At 45.7% G+C, this 16,116-nt stretch overlaps 1 protein-coding gene across 1 annotated transcript; it reads left to right on the top strand.

Annotated features, from left to right (window-relative positions):
• The first annotated feature begins 2,250 nt into the window (after window positions 1-2,250).
• On the top strand, window positions 2,251-2,784 carry LOC135679687 (uncharacterized). Its single transcript, XM_065193670.1, has one exon. The coding sequence runs from the start codon at window positions 2,251-2,253 to the stop codon at window positions 2,782-2,784; it is 534 nt and encodes a 177-aa protein (XP_065049742.1).
• Window positions 2,785-16,116: the final 13,332 nt, after the last annotated feature.

Genomic DNA, 16,116 nt, shown 5'->3' with positions numbered 1-16,116 from the left:
CCTGATTCCATGGCTTCGATGAAGTTTCTCTGGATACTCCTGATTCCATGGCTTCGATGAAGTTTCTCTGGATACGCAGGATTCATAGCGGAATATGATAAGGCATATTTTCGACTCCAGCCATATCACCACTCGTGTCCTTGCCACATCAGCTTGAGGGAGGACTTTCACACACCAAGACAGAAGCCATGCCGAGGCATCCGTCGGTACGTCCCGTCTCGGAAGGCTCAGGACGGCGCGTCGCCTGGCACCGTTCCGCGTATTCCGGGACGACGACCGTACGAAGGTACCACATCTCCACTCGGGATCGACTGTCGCGCCAAACCCGTGTATAGCCGATCCTCGCATAAGTAGTATAAAAGCCTCTGACCGACATCAGGCCAGGGGAGGATAAAAAAAGAAGAAAACCAATTACTAACTTAACCGTCGAGAGGCCAAAGTCGAGAACCCCCCGACGAGTGCCTTTTGTGCAGGAGTGCGATCGTCCCCCGAAGTGTGACTCCCTCGACCGAGAGACGCTCTCCTCGAAGATGGAGTCGACGTCTCGAACGAGAGGCATTTCCCCCAGATGGCATCGACACCCCGACTTACGGACGTAATCAACCTTGACGCCTCGCCCAACCAATCGTGAACTCCTGATATCGACTCGTGGACCAAACCGTGCTGATACATCAGTCACGATACACTCGTTCATTAACATTTTGACGCTAGAAGGAGGGCCGATGTCGTAGGAGCACCTCACAGGAGTTTCCCTCGAGGGAGAACTATCAGTTGACTGCCCCCTTTTTGGACTCGACGATCATCCCCTCCCTGTCCTTAGGGACGGGGGCATTCCGGTTCCGACGCCAGAGCGCTACTAGCATCTGTTTAATGATCCAAGGCTTTCCCTCCCGGATATGCTGCATGACCCTTGATTGTTTCGCCCAAGGCATTCCTCGACCTAGCCTGGAAAGTATAGACCTTGATAGGAATGATGAAAATGATTGTCCCGCTCATCCCACAGATGGTGCACTTAGTAGCTTCCTCGACTCCACAGAGGCCAAACGAGGAACAAGTTAGGACCGAAGAAGCCCGAGAGCATATTGCAACCCCAGGAGGTCTTCCGAGAAAAGCGTGCCCGCACCTCACCGAGTTGCTACATCCCTCCCAGAGCCTGACACCTTGTCATTGGACTCGGCGGATGACTCATTCGGGGTCTAGCTATTCGTAGTTAACCATCGCTTAGATGAGTTCCAGTGAAAATTCCACAAGTCATGCGGCGAGACGGGCAAAAGCAGCTCAGGTGGATTCCCATTCGCCCAGGAAATCTAGGATTAGCCTATGCCACTCAACTTCATACTCCCAGCGTTGGAGACATATGACGGCGGCTCCGACCCCACGGAGCATGTCACTGCGTTTCGAGCTCAAATGACCCTTTATGGCACCTCCGACACCCTGATGTGTCAGGCATTCCCGACTACCTTCAGAGGACCAGCATGGGCATGGTTCAACCGATTACGGCCATCCTCGATCTCTTCCTTTGATTAGCTCGCAAGGGAGTTTGAGTAAAACTTCCTAGCTAGTGTACGACCCAGGCCTTCCATGGCCACACTGCTCGTGTTATCCCAACGCGAAGATGAGTCACTCTCCAAATTTGTGGCGTGCTTTGCCGTCAAAATCCGGGGGTTCCCAAACACTCATCCCTCTCTGATCATGCAAGCATTTTTTATGAGCCTAAGACCCTCGAGGTTCTTCTGGTTGTTGATTGAGAAGCCGCCTGCAACTATCCCCGAGATGCTCCAATGCACCAACTGGTACATTGCCGCCGAAGCCCTGATGGTGGGAAGGTGCGAGGATAGCAAGAGGCCGAGGATGGAATAGGCCCGAGGAATAACTTCGGCACCACCAGCGTAACCTCACAGGAGGCCCGACCGACCCGAGCAACTACTCCCGAGGTCCCCACCTCTACCTCTAAACACTTCTCGTATCGAGATCTTTCTCTAGATCAGGGAGAAAGGCCTCTTGCGACAACCCAATCCCTTAAAGGCTACTCACAAGGATCGATCTAAATATTGCAGGTTCCATTGAGATTATGACCATGATACAGAAGACTGCCATGACCTCCGAAACCAGATTGAGGAGTTGATCCGGAGAGGTCACCTCGGGCGCTACCTTAAGGAACCAAGAGAGGCATCCCTGCACCCCAGGGGTCCCATCGAGAAACAAATCGATGTCATCACCGATGGATCGGCTACCGGTGGCAATAGCATGATGATAAGGAAGGTCTACGCCCGCAGCATGGTGGAAAAGCATCTTAGACCCAAGTTCGAACCCAAAATCACCTATGGAGTCGAAGAGGTCGAACGCTCCCATCACGATGACGCTTTGGTGATCTCCATCCCGATCGCCAATGCTTGGGTGAAAAGAGTGATGGTCGACACCGGGAGCTCTGTCGACATACTATACCTCGACGCCTTCATGGGGGATTCCATCTCCCCACTCGAGACCACCATCCTCCCCATTACCATCAGGGAAGAATCGAGGGCCAAGACAATGATGACTACCTTCATGGTAGTCAACCTTCCCTCGGCCTACAACGTCATCCTCGGTCGCCCGACACTCAACAAACTAAAAGCGATGGTTTCCACTTATCACTGGGCTGTCAAATTTCTGACTTCAGTAGGGATCGGGGAATCCCGAAGCGATCCTAGAGAGTCAAGGCGGTGCTACTTTACAGTAGTCACCCTTCCGAGAAGTCGCGACCCCAGTAAGCCTCGGATCCCCATGAGGAAGCCAGGACACTGACGCACCTAGAGCCGCCCGAACAACTCGTTGTGGTACCCTTGAAGAGGGACCTACCCGACATGACCATGAAAGTTGGGACAACACTCCCTGACGCAAACTAGCTCCAACTCATCGATTTCCTAAAGAGAAATGCTGATGTGTTCGCATGGTCCTTAAGAGATATGCTCGGGATCAACCCGGGAGTTGACCCAACACCACCTCAACATCCACCCTGAGGCTCGACCAATGAAACAAAAGCCGAGGAAGTTCGCCCCCAACCAGCAAAAGGTGATCAGTGATGAGGTCGACTGCCTTAGAGAGGCCGAGTTCATAGCTGAGGTGAAATACCCTCGGTGGTTATCAAATGTAGTCCTTGTTAAGAAACACAATAGAAGCTAGAGGATGTGTGTTGACTACACCGATCTCAACTGAGCATACCCCTATCCACTCTCGAGGATAGATCAGTTGGTAGATGCCACCGCGAGCTACGAACTTGTCACGCCCTTTGAATTTTTTAATCAACAACAATACATTTCAAGATCCAATCACACATTTAAGGACATTGAGAAAACGTTCAAGTCATAATTCACCTTTATAATCCACTGTTTATAAAACCTATGTAGTTTATTATCATACCATCATATCACTTAATGATTCACAAAATCCAATACCAACTCAACTAAACCATAACCACATCATAAATCCATAAGCATGATAATTTATACAATCATAAAACCAACATATATCATATATTTATATCATTACATAATTTAAACTTAGCATTCCCAAAATCCCTATATGAATGGTACTTTTCAAATATTTTCAAGATACATCAATCTAGATTCGTCATTGATACACACAAAAGGAACTTATACAACATCAACTTATCAAGTATGAAAGGTTTGCCTCAAAACCTTCTAGCTTTCCATTGCCTCAACTCAATTTATATATTTTAGCGAGCGATAAACTATCCTGAAAAAAATTATATAGCAACAAAGTGAGCATATAAAGGTTAGTAAGTGACTAACATATCCATAACAAAGAGGATAATTTCGAACAAATAAGATTTCAAAATACAATGCAGAGATACAAGAGTTCAAAGATAGCCACTCGACAAATGCAGAGTTACAATGTCATTTCATTCGATGTATGTTTTGTTCATAATAATGAAGTAAGGGCTAATTGGTGCATATCAGTGGCAGAAGAAGTATATCCATAGCATATGGTATATTTCAAAGCATAAGGAGTATTTCGGATATCAATGACATATGAAATATTTCGGAATATATCAATGGCAGATGCAATACTTTGGAACGTATCAATGGCATATGGAATGTTTCAGAAGCATAAGAATTATTTCAGAACATATCAAAGAACAAATACAAAATAGAAGCTCAAACATCGCATTTGATGTTGCATACATTTCATTCTTATCCAAAGCACATATAGAAGCATATAACCAAAGCTTTGGATATCATATCAAACATATATAAGGTGAAGTGGGATCCCAAACATAATCTTCCATGTTTGGGAGCATCATCCATCCACGTCTAGATGAAGCCAAAGGGGGCCGACAGAGCATCGCAGGCTCTAAGCACATACCTTTTACTATTTCTAGCAAAGGTCCAGAAAATACCTTTACTATTTCTAGCAAAGGTCCAAATAATCCCTTTACCATTTCTGGCAAAGGTCCAGACAATCCCATAAACACCAGAGTACAAAAGGGCATTGTGAACAATAAGGTTGGTATATATCGGAAACACATGCGAAACAACGGAATGTATGTACCTATATGAATCATTATGATGCAAACATAAACATTACATGATAGCTGCAAGTGTATAAATTCAAATCAATAATGTAAAGCTCAACTAAAGTAAAGGTTTTTGCCAAAATTAATTACCAAAGAGAAGAAATAAGAAGAGGCGAAATCGACCGACCAAAGCTCGATTCTAGCAGAATTTGAGAGGCACTTTGCTCCAATTATTTGGATAACCAATTATGCCCTAATTTATACAAAATAGGTATCATTCTAGTTTTATGTAAATCAAGTTTTTCATGAATTGAAATTTACAACGGGGAGTTATAGATAATTTCATAGCGAAAGGTCTGAAAACATCAGCTCTGTTTTACTGAATCCATAGGGTCAAAGAAAATAGATATTTTTAGTTTGCATTTGTATTCCAAAAATTTCAAATCTAGTAAGCACAGAAATATTTTTGAGTCTAGTTTCCAATAAATCATACTTTGCTTGAATCGGAGTTCCCAATAGAAAGTTATAAACAGTTGGGTAAAACTCCTTACTAGAGAAGCACTAGAGTCTAACTCTCAGTCCACACAAAGGACTCATAGATTCACAATTGGAATCTAACTCTAAGTCTCATGTAGGGACTCCTACTCAGTCTTCTCAACTCGAGTCAAACTCCAATTGAGCTCGGGCTTGTCTTTGGGTTGATCAAACTTAGAGTTGAGTTGTGATTAGGAATTTACTAACAGTTGACACGTAGTTACCATGTGTCATCCAAGTCATCCTCCAACGTAGACAAAGATTCAAAACAGAGAAACACAAGCTTCCTTCTCGTTCATCATGGTAAGGAAGATAATCACTAAGTTCCTTCTCTCCCATTATGATATGGAAAACAATCCTAAACTCTCTTTTCTTCCTTTATGATGAGGAAAGATATTATAAACTTTTTCCTCCCCTTCAAGATATAAAAACACATCCTAAACAGTGAAATGGGAAGAATCTCTCTCAACTCTCCTGAGCTCTACAAAACCCCCTCCACTTTGCTAACTTGAGCATTAGAGGGGTTGGGTCAGAACATCCCCTCGACGTTGGCTGCTTGTGTAGGACCCAGGTGCGTTTAAGGAGCACCTCGGAGTGGCACCAATGTGCACCTCGAGTGACCCCGAACTTCCTCCAACAGACAATTCGCACCTCGAGGTGATGCGGAGCATCAACAGACAAGACCAAGGCGCACCTTGGGACAACTCAGAACATCCTTCAGCAAAACCTCAGGAGTCCACTTGTCACCCCAACCTCACGCTCGAATCACACCCACGCGATTCGGTTAGGTTTCTGGACGGGTCCGCATTTTCGAAACAGAACCAGACCATGTTGGCTCTTTAGTCAACGACACTCGAGGTCACAACAAGTTGGTTTCATCATCTCTAATCATGGTTCTCCTTATTTGGAGTTGAATATGAAATTGAAGATGGGGAAACTCTGGTTCATTGGCCTCTTTTATGAATCGCTTTGTTGAATCAGATTCTACCCTTTGTGTCCTACTTGACTATTTTGCGCCAAATGTCATGGTACTAACCTTCTTTTTAACAATGGTGTATTCATCCAAAGCCTTCTCTTGGTCGATCACCAAGTCATACATCAAAGGTAGTATCGATGGATCAAACACATTCAAGTTCTCCGTACATCTCTATGTATAGAGGAAACTGTATGAGTCTGATAGCACCATGCCCGGTATACGATCTCTGGATATTAGATAGATGAGGGACTATAGGTACTTGGTAACTAAGGACAAACAAGTCTAATGGATTGGATTCCCCTGTATCGTCTGGGGACTATAGCGTAGTGGCATAGTACGTCCGTAGTCGATGAGTCGAGTGAATTATTATGGGGATAATAATTCGTTGAGCTATAAGTAGTTCTGATAGGTATGACTCACGGCTAGCTCGATATTTGGCCTAGAGGGTCATACACATATGGTAGGCATTGCGATGAGTAAAGGTTCGAATATGGATGAGATCCAATAAGAGCCGATGAGAGATTATTGGATAGAGATCCACTAATCTAAGAGGCTTTAGTAGTTGAACGAAGATCCAATACCCAATAAGGCAGGATCCATTAGGGTTAAGTTGACAGGGGACCTATATAAATAGGAGGGAATCAGTGGTCATAGGCTAGAGCCTTTGCTTGCCTCTTTTATTCTCCTCTCCCTCTCCACCTCAGAGCAGACTTGGAGTTTGGAGGAGCGTCGTCGTAGCCCTGCTGTGTGTATCACTACTAGAGAGGAGGGCGCTTGACCTCCTTCACCCTCTCCTAGAGATCTGTAGGGATTCAGGGATATACGATCTCCGTAGGTAACACAATCTATCTCACACATAGTTTTCTGTTTCGCAGATTTTGCGCACCAATCTTCCCACGACGACGAACATATCTTTGGGAATTGAGGATTTGTTTTCTGTTCTTCCGCTGCACATTTGATGTCGCTGAACAGACCCTAAGCTTTTATCGTAAAAGAAAGAAGGGAATAGGAAATGATCGCTTCGAGGGGAACGACCTCCTTGATCGCTTCGAGGGGATCGGCCTCCTAGGGTTTGTCCATAGACTGGAATAATATTTCATTGATTGATTGATTCATTGATTTCCGAAAAGAAAGGGTTACATCACTATTTATAGAGTTCCACCCAGAGTCCACCAGGACTTAGACTCTAATAATAAATAAATATTAAATAAACCTCTACCTGACTCTAACTGAACCAAATAAACTCAATAAATAACTGAACTAAACATACTCAATAAATATTATTGAAAAGCTCAGAAAAAAGGTCCTAACAATTCCTCCCTCTTCAAATCAGCCTTGTCCTCAAGGTTGAGCAGCATCAAACTCGGGGAGCTTCTCTTTCAGCACTTTAGTCTTAGGCTATCTATAACGCATCACAACCTATTGATCAAGTAAGTATGGTCTCCACTTTCTGACAGTGTATACAACAGGTTGGTCTTTTAGTGTAGTAATTGTTGCAAGAATCTCGTGGCCCTGTATAATCAATTTTTTCTTTGAACATTTGCTATCACAAGTTAAAATTCGTCCATCAATGATCTTTACTTCGAATCTGTCACAGCCTTCAATGTGGTAAGCTAATCGAGTTGCAACTTTCTTGTCCATAAAATTATTAGTGCTGCACGTATCAATCAAAATAGTGACAGGCTGATGCTTCAAAGTTCCTTTGATTTTCATAGTTTGTGGGTTAGCATAGCCGGCCAATGTATGCACTGTATATGTGATGGCTTCTATATCTTTATCAGTTTCCGCACCTTCATGATCAGAGTCCAACTCTTCTGCTTCTGGTTTCTCCTTGATCGGCTCAATTATCATAAGTTTTCCCTGTTTGCATCGGTACTCCTTACTCCACTTTTCATCGCAATGCCAGCATAAACCCTTTGCTGATCTTTCTTTAAGTTCTTCTCGGGTTAGTCTGCAAGTAATAGGATTTCGACTGGGAGTAGATGGGGTGTGTTGCTTGCTGATTACCTATTTATTGACACCTCTATTTCGATGTTATTCCATGCTGATTTTTTCCTCATGCAGGCATGCAAATGAAATCGCAGCTATCATGGTGCGGGGTTGACGAGCCTTAACTTCACACCGAATCTCTGAATTAAGCCCTTCAATAAATGTATCCAGAAGTTGTCGTTCCGACTAATCTCTAGCTTGATTTGACAATCTTTCAAACCTGCTCTGATATTCCAACACTGTAGAAGTCTGACAAATTTTGGCGAGCTGCCCATCAACATTCTCGTATTCAGATGGTCCAAAACGAATAACAAGTCTTTTTTTAAATTGCTCCCATGAGCAGACTCCGTGGCATGTTTTGTACCAATCATACAACTGGATTGCATCTCCCTCTAGTTTTTTTTTTATTGAGGCTATTTCCACCTTGGATTATTCTGGAGTTCTGTGAAAACGAAAAAAATTTTCTGCCCTAGAGATCCAATTGGTCAGATCTCCATCTTCCTATCGTGGAAATTCTACCCTAATGCGTGGGTAGTGTGTCACTTTTCCTGTACCTCCCAATCTGTTCAACGTATAACTTGAGCTCCCATCTTGTTGGAACCCTCTAAAGTGCTCCAACAAGCTCTTTTTTGTTGTCGATTCTTAATTCTAGTTTCCAATGCTTCTATTTGTGCTTTCGCTGAGTTATCGGCAGTCATTGCGTACAATTGTAAATCGGTAATCCCTAGTTATTATTTCTGATGTCTAGTTCAGGGCATCCGCACTGTGGCCGTTGCGGTCGCTGCAAGAAGGAAGAGGTGCTGCCTTATGTTTCAGTCGCTGAGTGAGATGAGAGTGTCGGGGGCTGGAAGGCGACGGCTGCAACTGTTGTGACTCACGACAGTGATCGCCGAATAGCCAGGTTGAGGCTGCGATGATGGCAACCGGCGGTAGCGGAGGCAGAACAAGAGGGAGCGGTCGTTGAAGTGGTCGGGGTTGAGGTTGCAGTGGAGAATAGGAATCGACGGTGGCACTGCGAGGAACAAGGGCAATCGATGATTTGCCCTGTTTCCATCACTAGAGCAAGGGGAAGGCTGCAAGTATCATGGCTAGGCGGCGAGCGGTGTCGTCGTTGGCTAGGCAGTAGTAGCGACGGGGGTGGCAACCGGTGTTCGCAGCAGCAAGGGGACCCACGACTGCGACGGTGGTTATTGCCCTATTTTGGTCACCAAGGATGCAGAGCAGGGGGAGCAGCGGTTGGGAGGCGAGCAATGGTCATCGTACGGTGGTTGGCAGCAGTGGTGGGTTGGTTGGAAGGCGACGACGATGACGCTCGAGGCGACGACGATGGTTGGAAACAAGGGCAGCAGAGGTGAGTTGCCCGTGATTGCCCTGTTTCTGTTACAAAGGATGCAGAGCAAGGGGGAGCGGCAGCTAGGAGACGTTCGGCGGTCGACGCACGCTCGTTCTTTCGAACTAATCAACTTTCTCTTTTACAGGTCCTTCGGGACCTGCGAGAGATTGCAAGTGGGCTGATCTTTGCGGAGCAATATCGCAAGGGCGGTGCGCGACTTAGGCAACGCAAGCTAAGTTCGCGTCTTTGCTGCAAGGGTACCTCGCGACTTAGGCAACGCAAGCTAAGTTCGTGTCTTGGCCGCAAGGGTGCCTCACGCCTTAGGCAATTCTAGCTAAGGCCGTGACATTATGGTATCAGAGCAGGCAAGCACTTCGAGCGAGCATCAAAGGAACTTTGCAACTTCGCCATTGCAAAGCGTCGTGGCGAATCAAGCAAGACGAGGCAAGCCGGACCCTTGCCCCAAGCAACCATAGGTGGGCTGCATGTGCACACTCGTTCTCATGCTATTGGAGTTGCTCAAGAGGAGCGCGGCAGCGAACATGATGAGCGAGAAGTTGGCTACTCTCTGCGTGTAGAGGAAGCGCAATCTAGAGCGCCAACTGGGAAAAAGAGTCACAAGGAGAGACTCACAATGACGGAAACCTGCCTGGATGTTCTTGAAGTGAGCATGGAGGAACTCTATCATGGCCAACAAAGGCTTGTCGGGGTAGAGAGCTCGCAAGAGGAAGCGGAGTCCAAGATCGATAAGGTCGAGGCCCTAGTCGATCGACTGTCAGATGACACCAAAGACTCCGTGCAACACCTGTAGGAAGTTGTGGCGGAACTCACTTCAAGGGTGGCTATGCTCACTAGAGCACTAAATGCGGGAGGAAGCAACACCCGCATTGCACCACCACAAAATTTGAGGGCAACCGAGCCTCACGGTTATGGAGGGGCCAGAGATGCCGAGGAGCTCGAGAACTTTCTGTTCGACATGGAACAATACTTTCGAGCTACGAGGCCCGATTCTGAAGAGACCAAAGTTTCGATAGCGACCATGTATCTTAACGGAGATGCAAAACTTTGGTGGCGAACCCATTGGGAGGAGGTCCAACAAGGTCGGTGTTGAGTCGACACATGGGAGGACATGAAGCGGGAGTTGAGAACTCAGTTCCTACCGGAGAACACTGAGTTCGTCGCAAGAAGGAAGTTGAGACAACTCCGCCAAAATACTTCCATCCGAGACTATGTGAAGCAATTTTTTGCACTAATGCTGGACATCCATGGTTGCAACTTGATGTTAGTGTTGTCAGTTCCATTAAAATTTGAATTGAAACAACATAAAAATGTAATGTTTCATATGGTTGTGGTGCTAAAGAAGATTGCCACTAGAGCTTTGCTGTTGCCCCCGGAAGCCGGTCCCCCGATGATGATATCGATTTGCCTCTCGATGGGGCCTCCGGGACATGACAATGCTTCTCTCGGCTTCTTGAGGCAGTGCCCGAGGTGACCTCTTTGGATCAACTCCTCAATTTGATTCCGGAGTTCGTGACAGTCTTCAGTATCATGGTCGTAATCCCGATGGAACCTGCAATATTTAGATTGATCCTTATGAGTAGCTTTCAAGGGGTTGGGTTGTCGCAAAAGATCTTTCTCCCTAATCTGGAGAAAGATCTCAGTACGAGAGGTGTTCAAAGGCAAAGGCGGGGGCCTCAGGAGTAGATGCTCGGGCTGGTCAAGCCTCCTATGGGGCTGTGCTGTTGATGATCCTGAAGTTGCCCCTCGAGCCAATTCCATCCTCGACCTCTTGCTATCCTTGCATCTTCCTGACATTAGGGCATCATAAGTGTCATAAAGGGTCATTTGAGTCTGAAATGCAGTGGCGTGTTCTGTGGGGTCGGAACCACCGTCGTATGTCTCTAGTGCTAGAAGTCTGAAGTTGAGCAACACTGGCTTGTCATGGATTTTTTGAGCAATAGGGGATCCATCTAAACTGCTCTCCCTAGTCTCGTTGTGCAACTTCTGGAATTCACGCTGGAACTCGTCTAGGCGATGGTTGACCATGGATAATTGGACCCTGAATGAGTCGTCTATCGAGTATGATGATAAGGTGTTAGGCTCAAGAAGCGATGGTGCGGCTTAGCAAGGTGCAAGCGTGCTTTGCTCGGGGAGGTTTCTAGGGGTTGTGGTCTGCTCCCGGGCTTCTCATATCCCGACCTGTTCCCTATTTGGCCTCTACGGTGTTGGGTCAGTCGGGAGAGCCGCTAACTGCATGATCAACGAGATGAGCGAGACGACAGTTTGCATCATTCCCGCCAAAGTTTGTACTTGCTTGGCTAAGCCAAGGAATGCCTCGAGCGAAACGACCGAGGGTGTTATAGTGTTTCTAGGGAAAGAGAGTCTCGGATCGTTGAACATGCACCAGTAGCGATCTGGCATCAGCGTCGGGATGCCTCCATCCCTAAGGACGGGGAGGGGCTATTCTCCAAGTCTGAAAGGGAGGTGAGCAGTTGGTGGTCCTCCCTCGGGGTGAGTTCCTACGGGATGCTCTTGCGACATCGGCCCTCCTTTTAGTGTGTTTTGTTATGAGTTGTGTATATATGTATGTGTGTATTGTGTGTGTTGTTTGTGTGTGTGTTATGAGTTGTGTATGTATGTGTGTGTGTTGTGTTATGAGTTTTGTGTAGTACGTGTAGTGTGTGTTGTTTGTGATAAGCAGATAAGATTTCCTCAAGGCAGTTGAGAAAAATCCTCCATGCTGAATGTGTATAACCTCCCTACTGAGTGTGTATAAATAGCTATCAAGAGCTCACTATCAAAATGTATTAGGCAATTACATCTTATACATTTCATAGTTTCTTCTACAATTTCTATCTTTCTATCTTCTTCATTTAATTCTTATCATGGTATCAGAGCCTTCTTCCTTGCGGATGTAGGTAGCTCTGCCGAAGCTTTCTACAGCTCCTCTTTTCTGTTCAGTTGGAAAGGGCAGTGTTGCTGCTTACCTCTCCTCCGGTGTCGCTGCTTCCTGTTCCGGAGTCGGAGACTGCTCGGCCACCTCCTACCCTCATAAGAACCTCGCCTACACTATCGTGGTGGCCGTCGTCCTCGCAACTGCTTCCCGGCCAGCGACCTCTCCTCCTTGTTCCCACTCGAGCAAGAAGTGCCGCTGTCGCCATCCATGCCACAGCAGCCCTCTCTACCGCAGCAGCTGCAGCAGTAGTGATCTGCTCCCAAGTTGATATCCTCTGCTTCTTCTTCACCTCGACAAGTAGCATCCGAAACCATTTCCAAGTTCCCAACTGCAGTTGTAACAACTGCAGATTTTTTCCATCTAATCGCTGCAGATTTTTTTTTTCCCTAATCGTTGCAGCCTTCTTGCCCATCGCTTCAGCCTCCTCTGCAGTGCATCACTGCAACCTCCTCTGCAGTGCATCGCTGCAACCTCCTCTACTGTTCACCGCTGCAACCTACTCTGTTGTTCACTGCTGCAGCTTCCTCTGCTGTTCACCGCTGCAGCCTCCTCTACAACGCATCGATCTGCTTTTCTCCTCCTCCCTTCCTCCTACATCTTTACATCTTCTATAAAGATCACTTAAACCGCCACAAAATATCTGGGATGTCTTCATTTTTCTCTTCCGATATTCTTGTCCCTATTTCTGCAGGGACTTTGAGCACTTCTCAAAGTCTTATCACCATCAATGCTGCAGCACTCATTCCCTTCAAATTATCCAAAGGCGACAACTACGCATCTTGGCGGGCACAACTTTCTAATCTTCTATTTGGCTATGATCTCCTAGGTTACGTTGATGGCTCTCTCCAGTGTCCACCTGAAATGATCAACATCCCAAGCGAACCTAATCCAGTACCAAATCCAGCCCATAAACTATGGTTACGTCAAGATCGCCTCATCCTCCAAGCTATTCAAACTTCCGTTGCTGGATCCGTTGCCCCGCTGGTATCCTCATGTATGACTGTTGTAGAAGCATGGTGTAAGTTACAAACAACTTTGGCAAATCGCTTGCGTACTCGCATGCTCGGACTTCTCTCCAATCTGATGAAAATAAAACAAGAGGGAAGTACTATTGCTGATTATCTACAAAATATCAAAGTTATCATCAATGATTTAGCTTTGATAGGTCATTCTCTCAGTGATGAAGAAGTCCTAATCCATACCTTCAATGGCTTAGGAGGCGAGTACAAAGAACTGACAGCAGCACTTCGGGCACGTGACTCACCAATATCATTCAAAGAACTTTATGATAAGTTGATCGACTATGAGACGTACTTGAAGCGTGATGATAGGTTGCCCGGACCACCTATTACAGCTCAAGTTAATCAAAAATCCAAGAGGAAGAGCAACCGGTACAATAAGCATGTCAACAACGATTTGGCTAAGCTACCTCCTAGCCCTATGGGGCCCAGACCAAACCCCCCTTATCCATATCAAGGTGATAACTTTCATAATCCTCAATCGTCTTGTCCTGACTTCATAAGCCACCAACGAGTCGTTTGCCAACTATGTGATAAAGTCGGACACTCTGTGAAAGTCTGTCAGTCTCGTCCCAGACTCCCTGCTCCATCATAGTGGCCTCAGGCGAATTTCATGGCTACTCCAACTCCTACCCAACCTAATTGGATTGTGGACTCGGGCGCCTCTCATCACATCACCTCTGATCTTCAAAACTTGTCCATCCACAACAACTATGACGAAAATGAAGATATCATCATCGGTGACGGTAAAAGAATTCCTATTACTTATTCTGGTTCCTCAATGCTTAGTTCACTTACCACAACTTTTACACTCGATGATGTTCTATGTGCACCTAACATTAAAAGAAACCTCATTTCCGTTTCTCAATTCTGTAAACAAAATAATACATCAATTGAATTTTTTCATAACTTTTTTCTTGTCAAGGATTTGAGCACGGGGGCATCCTTAGTCCAGGGCCAGAACAAAGATAACATTTATGAGTGGCCAACTGCTTCGTAAATTACCCTTCCTACTGCTCACTCTTTAGTCGCAGCTCCGGTTGATGTATGGCATCGTCGTCTTGGTCATCCCTCCCCTTTTATTCAACAAAAATTACTTTCTCGTTATTCTCTTCCTACCTTGAAAATCAATAGTACTGTCAATCATTGCGATGCTTGTCTTTGCAATAAAAGTCATAAACTGCCTTTTGGGACAACCTCCATTTCTTGCTCTAAACCATTTGAAATCATTTATACCGACGTGTGGGGCCCTGCCCCAATTCCTTCTTTTAACAAGTTTCGCTTTTATGTCATTTTTGTAGACTATTTTACTAAGTACACATGGTTATATCCTCTCCACCATAAGTCTGATGTTTCTATAGTATTTACCAACTTTCGAAAGTTGGTCGAGAATTTTTTTCAATCTTCCATTAAAAGAGTTTACTATAATGGCGGAGGCGAATATCAAGCCCTCACATCCTGTCTCTCTGCTTGTGGTATACAACACCTCAAGTCACCGCCACATACTCCCCAATTGGTTGGCTCTGCCAAACGCAAACATCGGCATATCGTTGAAATTGGTCTCTCCCTTCTACATCAAGCATCCATGCCACCATCTTTTGGTCAGTAGCTTTTCAAACTGTAGTTTATCTCATTAATCGTATGCTCACTCCAGTCTTACAATACCAGTCACCATTTGAAAAATTATTCCACAAGCTTCCAAACCTTCATAAACTCAGAGTTTTTGACTGTTTATGTTATCCATGGCTCCGTCCCTATGCGTCACATAAGCTAACACCACGATCTAAGCCTTGCACTTTTATAGGCTACTCTCTTGAACATAATGTTTTTCGATGCTATGAACCTCAAACTAAAAAGGTCTTTATATCACGTCATGTTATCTTTGAGGAGTCTGTCTTTCCTTTTCAAAATAATCCTACCATGCAAGCTACTCCGATAAACATACATCATTGGAATATCCCTCCGATCTCATCAAACGAACCTCCAATGACACCGTCCAGTCCTTACTCTTAAGATCCGCATACTACTATTACTCCAGTTCAACAGCTGCTTGTTGGGAAATCATTGGGGGGCGTCATCATATGCGCAGCGGAAGAACAAGAAAAACAAAATCCCCGATTCCCAAAAAGATGTTCGTCGTCGTGCGAAGATTGGTGCGCAAAAATCCGCAAAACACAAAACTGCGTATAGAGATTGTGTTACCTAGGGAGATCGTATATCCCTGTTTCCTTACAGATCCTTAGGAGAGGGTGAAGGAGGTCAAGCATCCTCCTCTCTAGCGGTGATCCACACAGCAGGGTTGCGACGACGCTCCTCAAAACTCCAGGCCTACTCTGAGGTGGAGAGGGAGAGGAGAATAAGAAAGGCAAGCAAAGACTCTAGCCTATGAGGCTGTGAATCCCTCCTATTTATAGAGATCCCGTGTCAAACCCTAATGGGTCCTTCCCTAGTGGGTATTGGATCTGCATCCAATAAGACAAGGGCTCCGTCGGATATCTCATATCCGAACCTCTACTCATCGCAATGCCTACCATATGTGTGTGACCCTCTAGGCCCAATATCGAGCTGGCCGTGAGTCATACCTGTCAGAACTCCTTCTGACTGAGTGAATTATTATCTCTGTAATAATTCACTTGACTCATCGACTACGGACGTACTAGGCCACTACGCCGTAGTCCCCAGACGATACAGGGGAATCCAATCCATTGGACCTGTCTGTCCTCAGTTACCATGTACCTATAGTCCCTCATCCATCTAATATCCCAGAGACCGTATATCGAGCATGGTGTTGTC

This window comes from Musa acuminata, chromosome BXJ1-1 (genome assembly GCF_036884655.1).
Source record: "Musa acuminata AAA Group cultivar baxijiao chromosome BXJ1-1, Cavendish_Baxijiao_AAA, whole genome shotgun sequence".
Lineage (NCBI taxonomy): Eukaryota > Viridiplantae > Streptophyta > Magnoliopsida > Zingiberales > Musaceae > Musa > Musa acuminata.
Note: the sequence above shows the minus strand (reverse complement) of the source record. Positions and strands in the feature narration are given on the sequence as shown.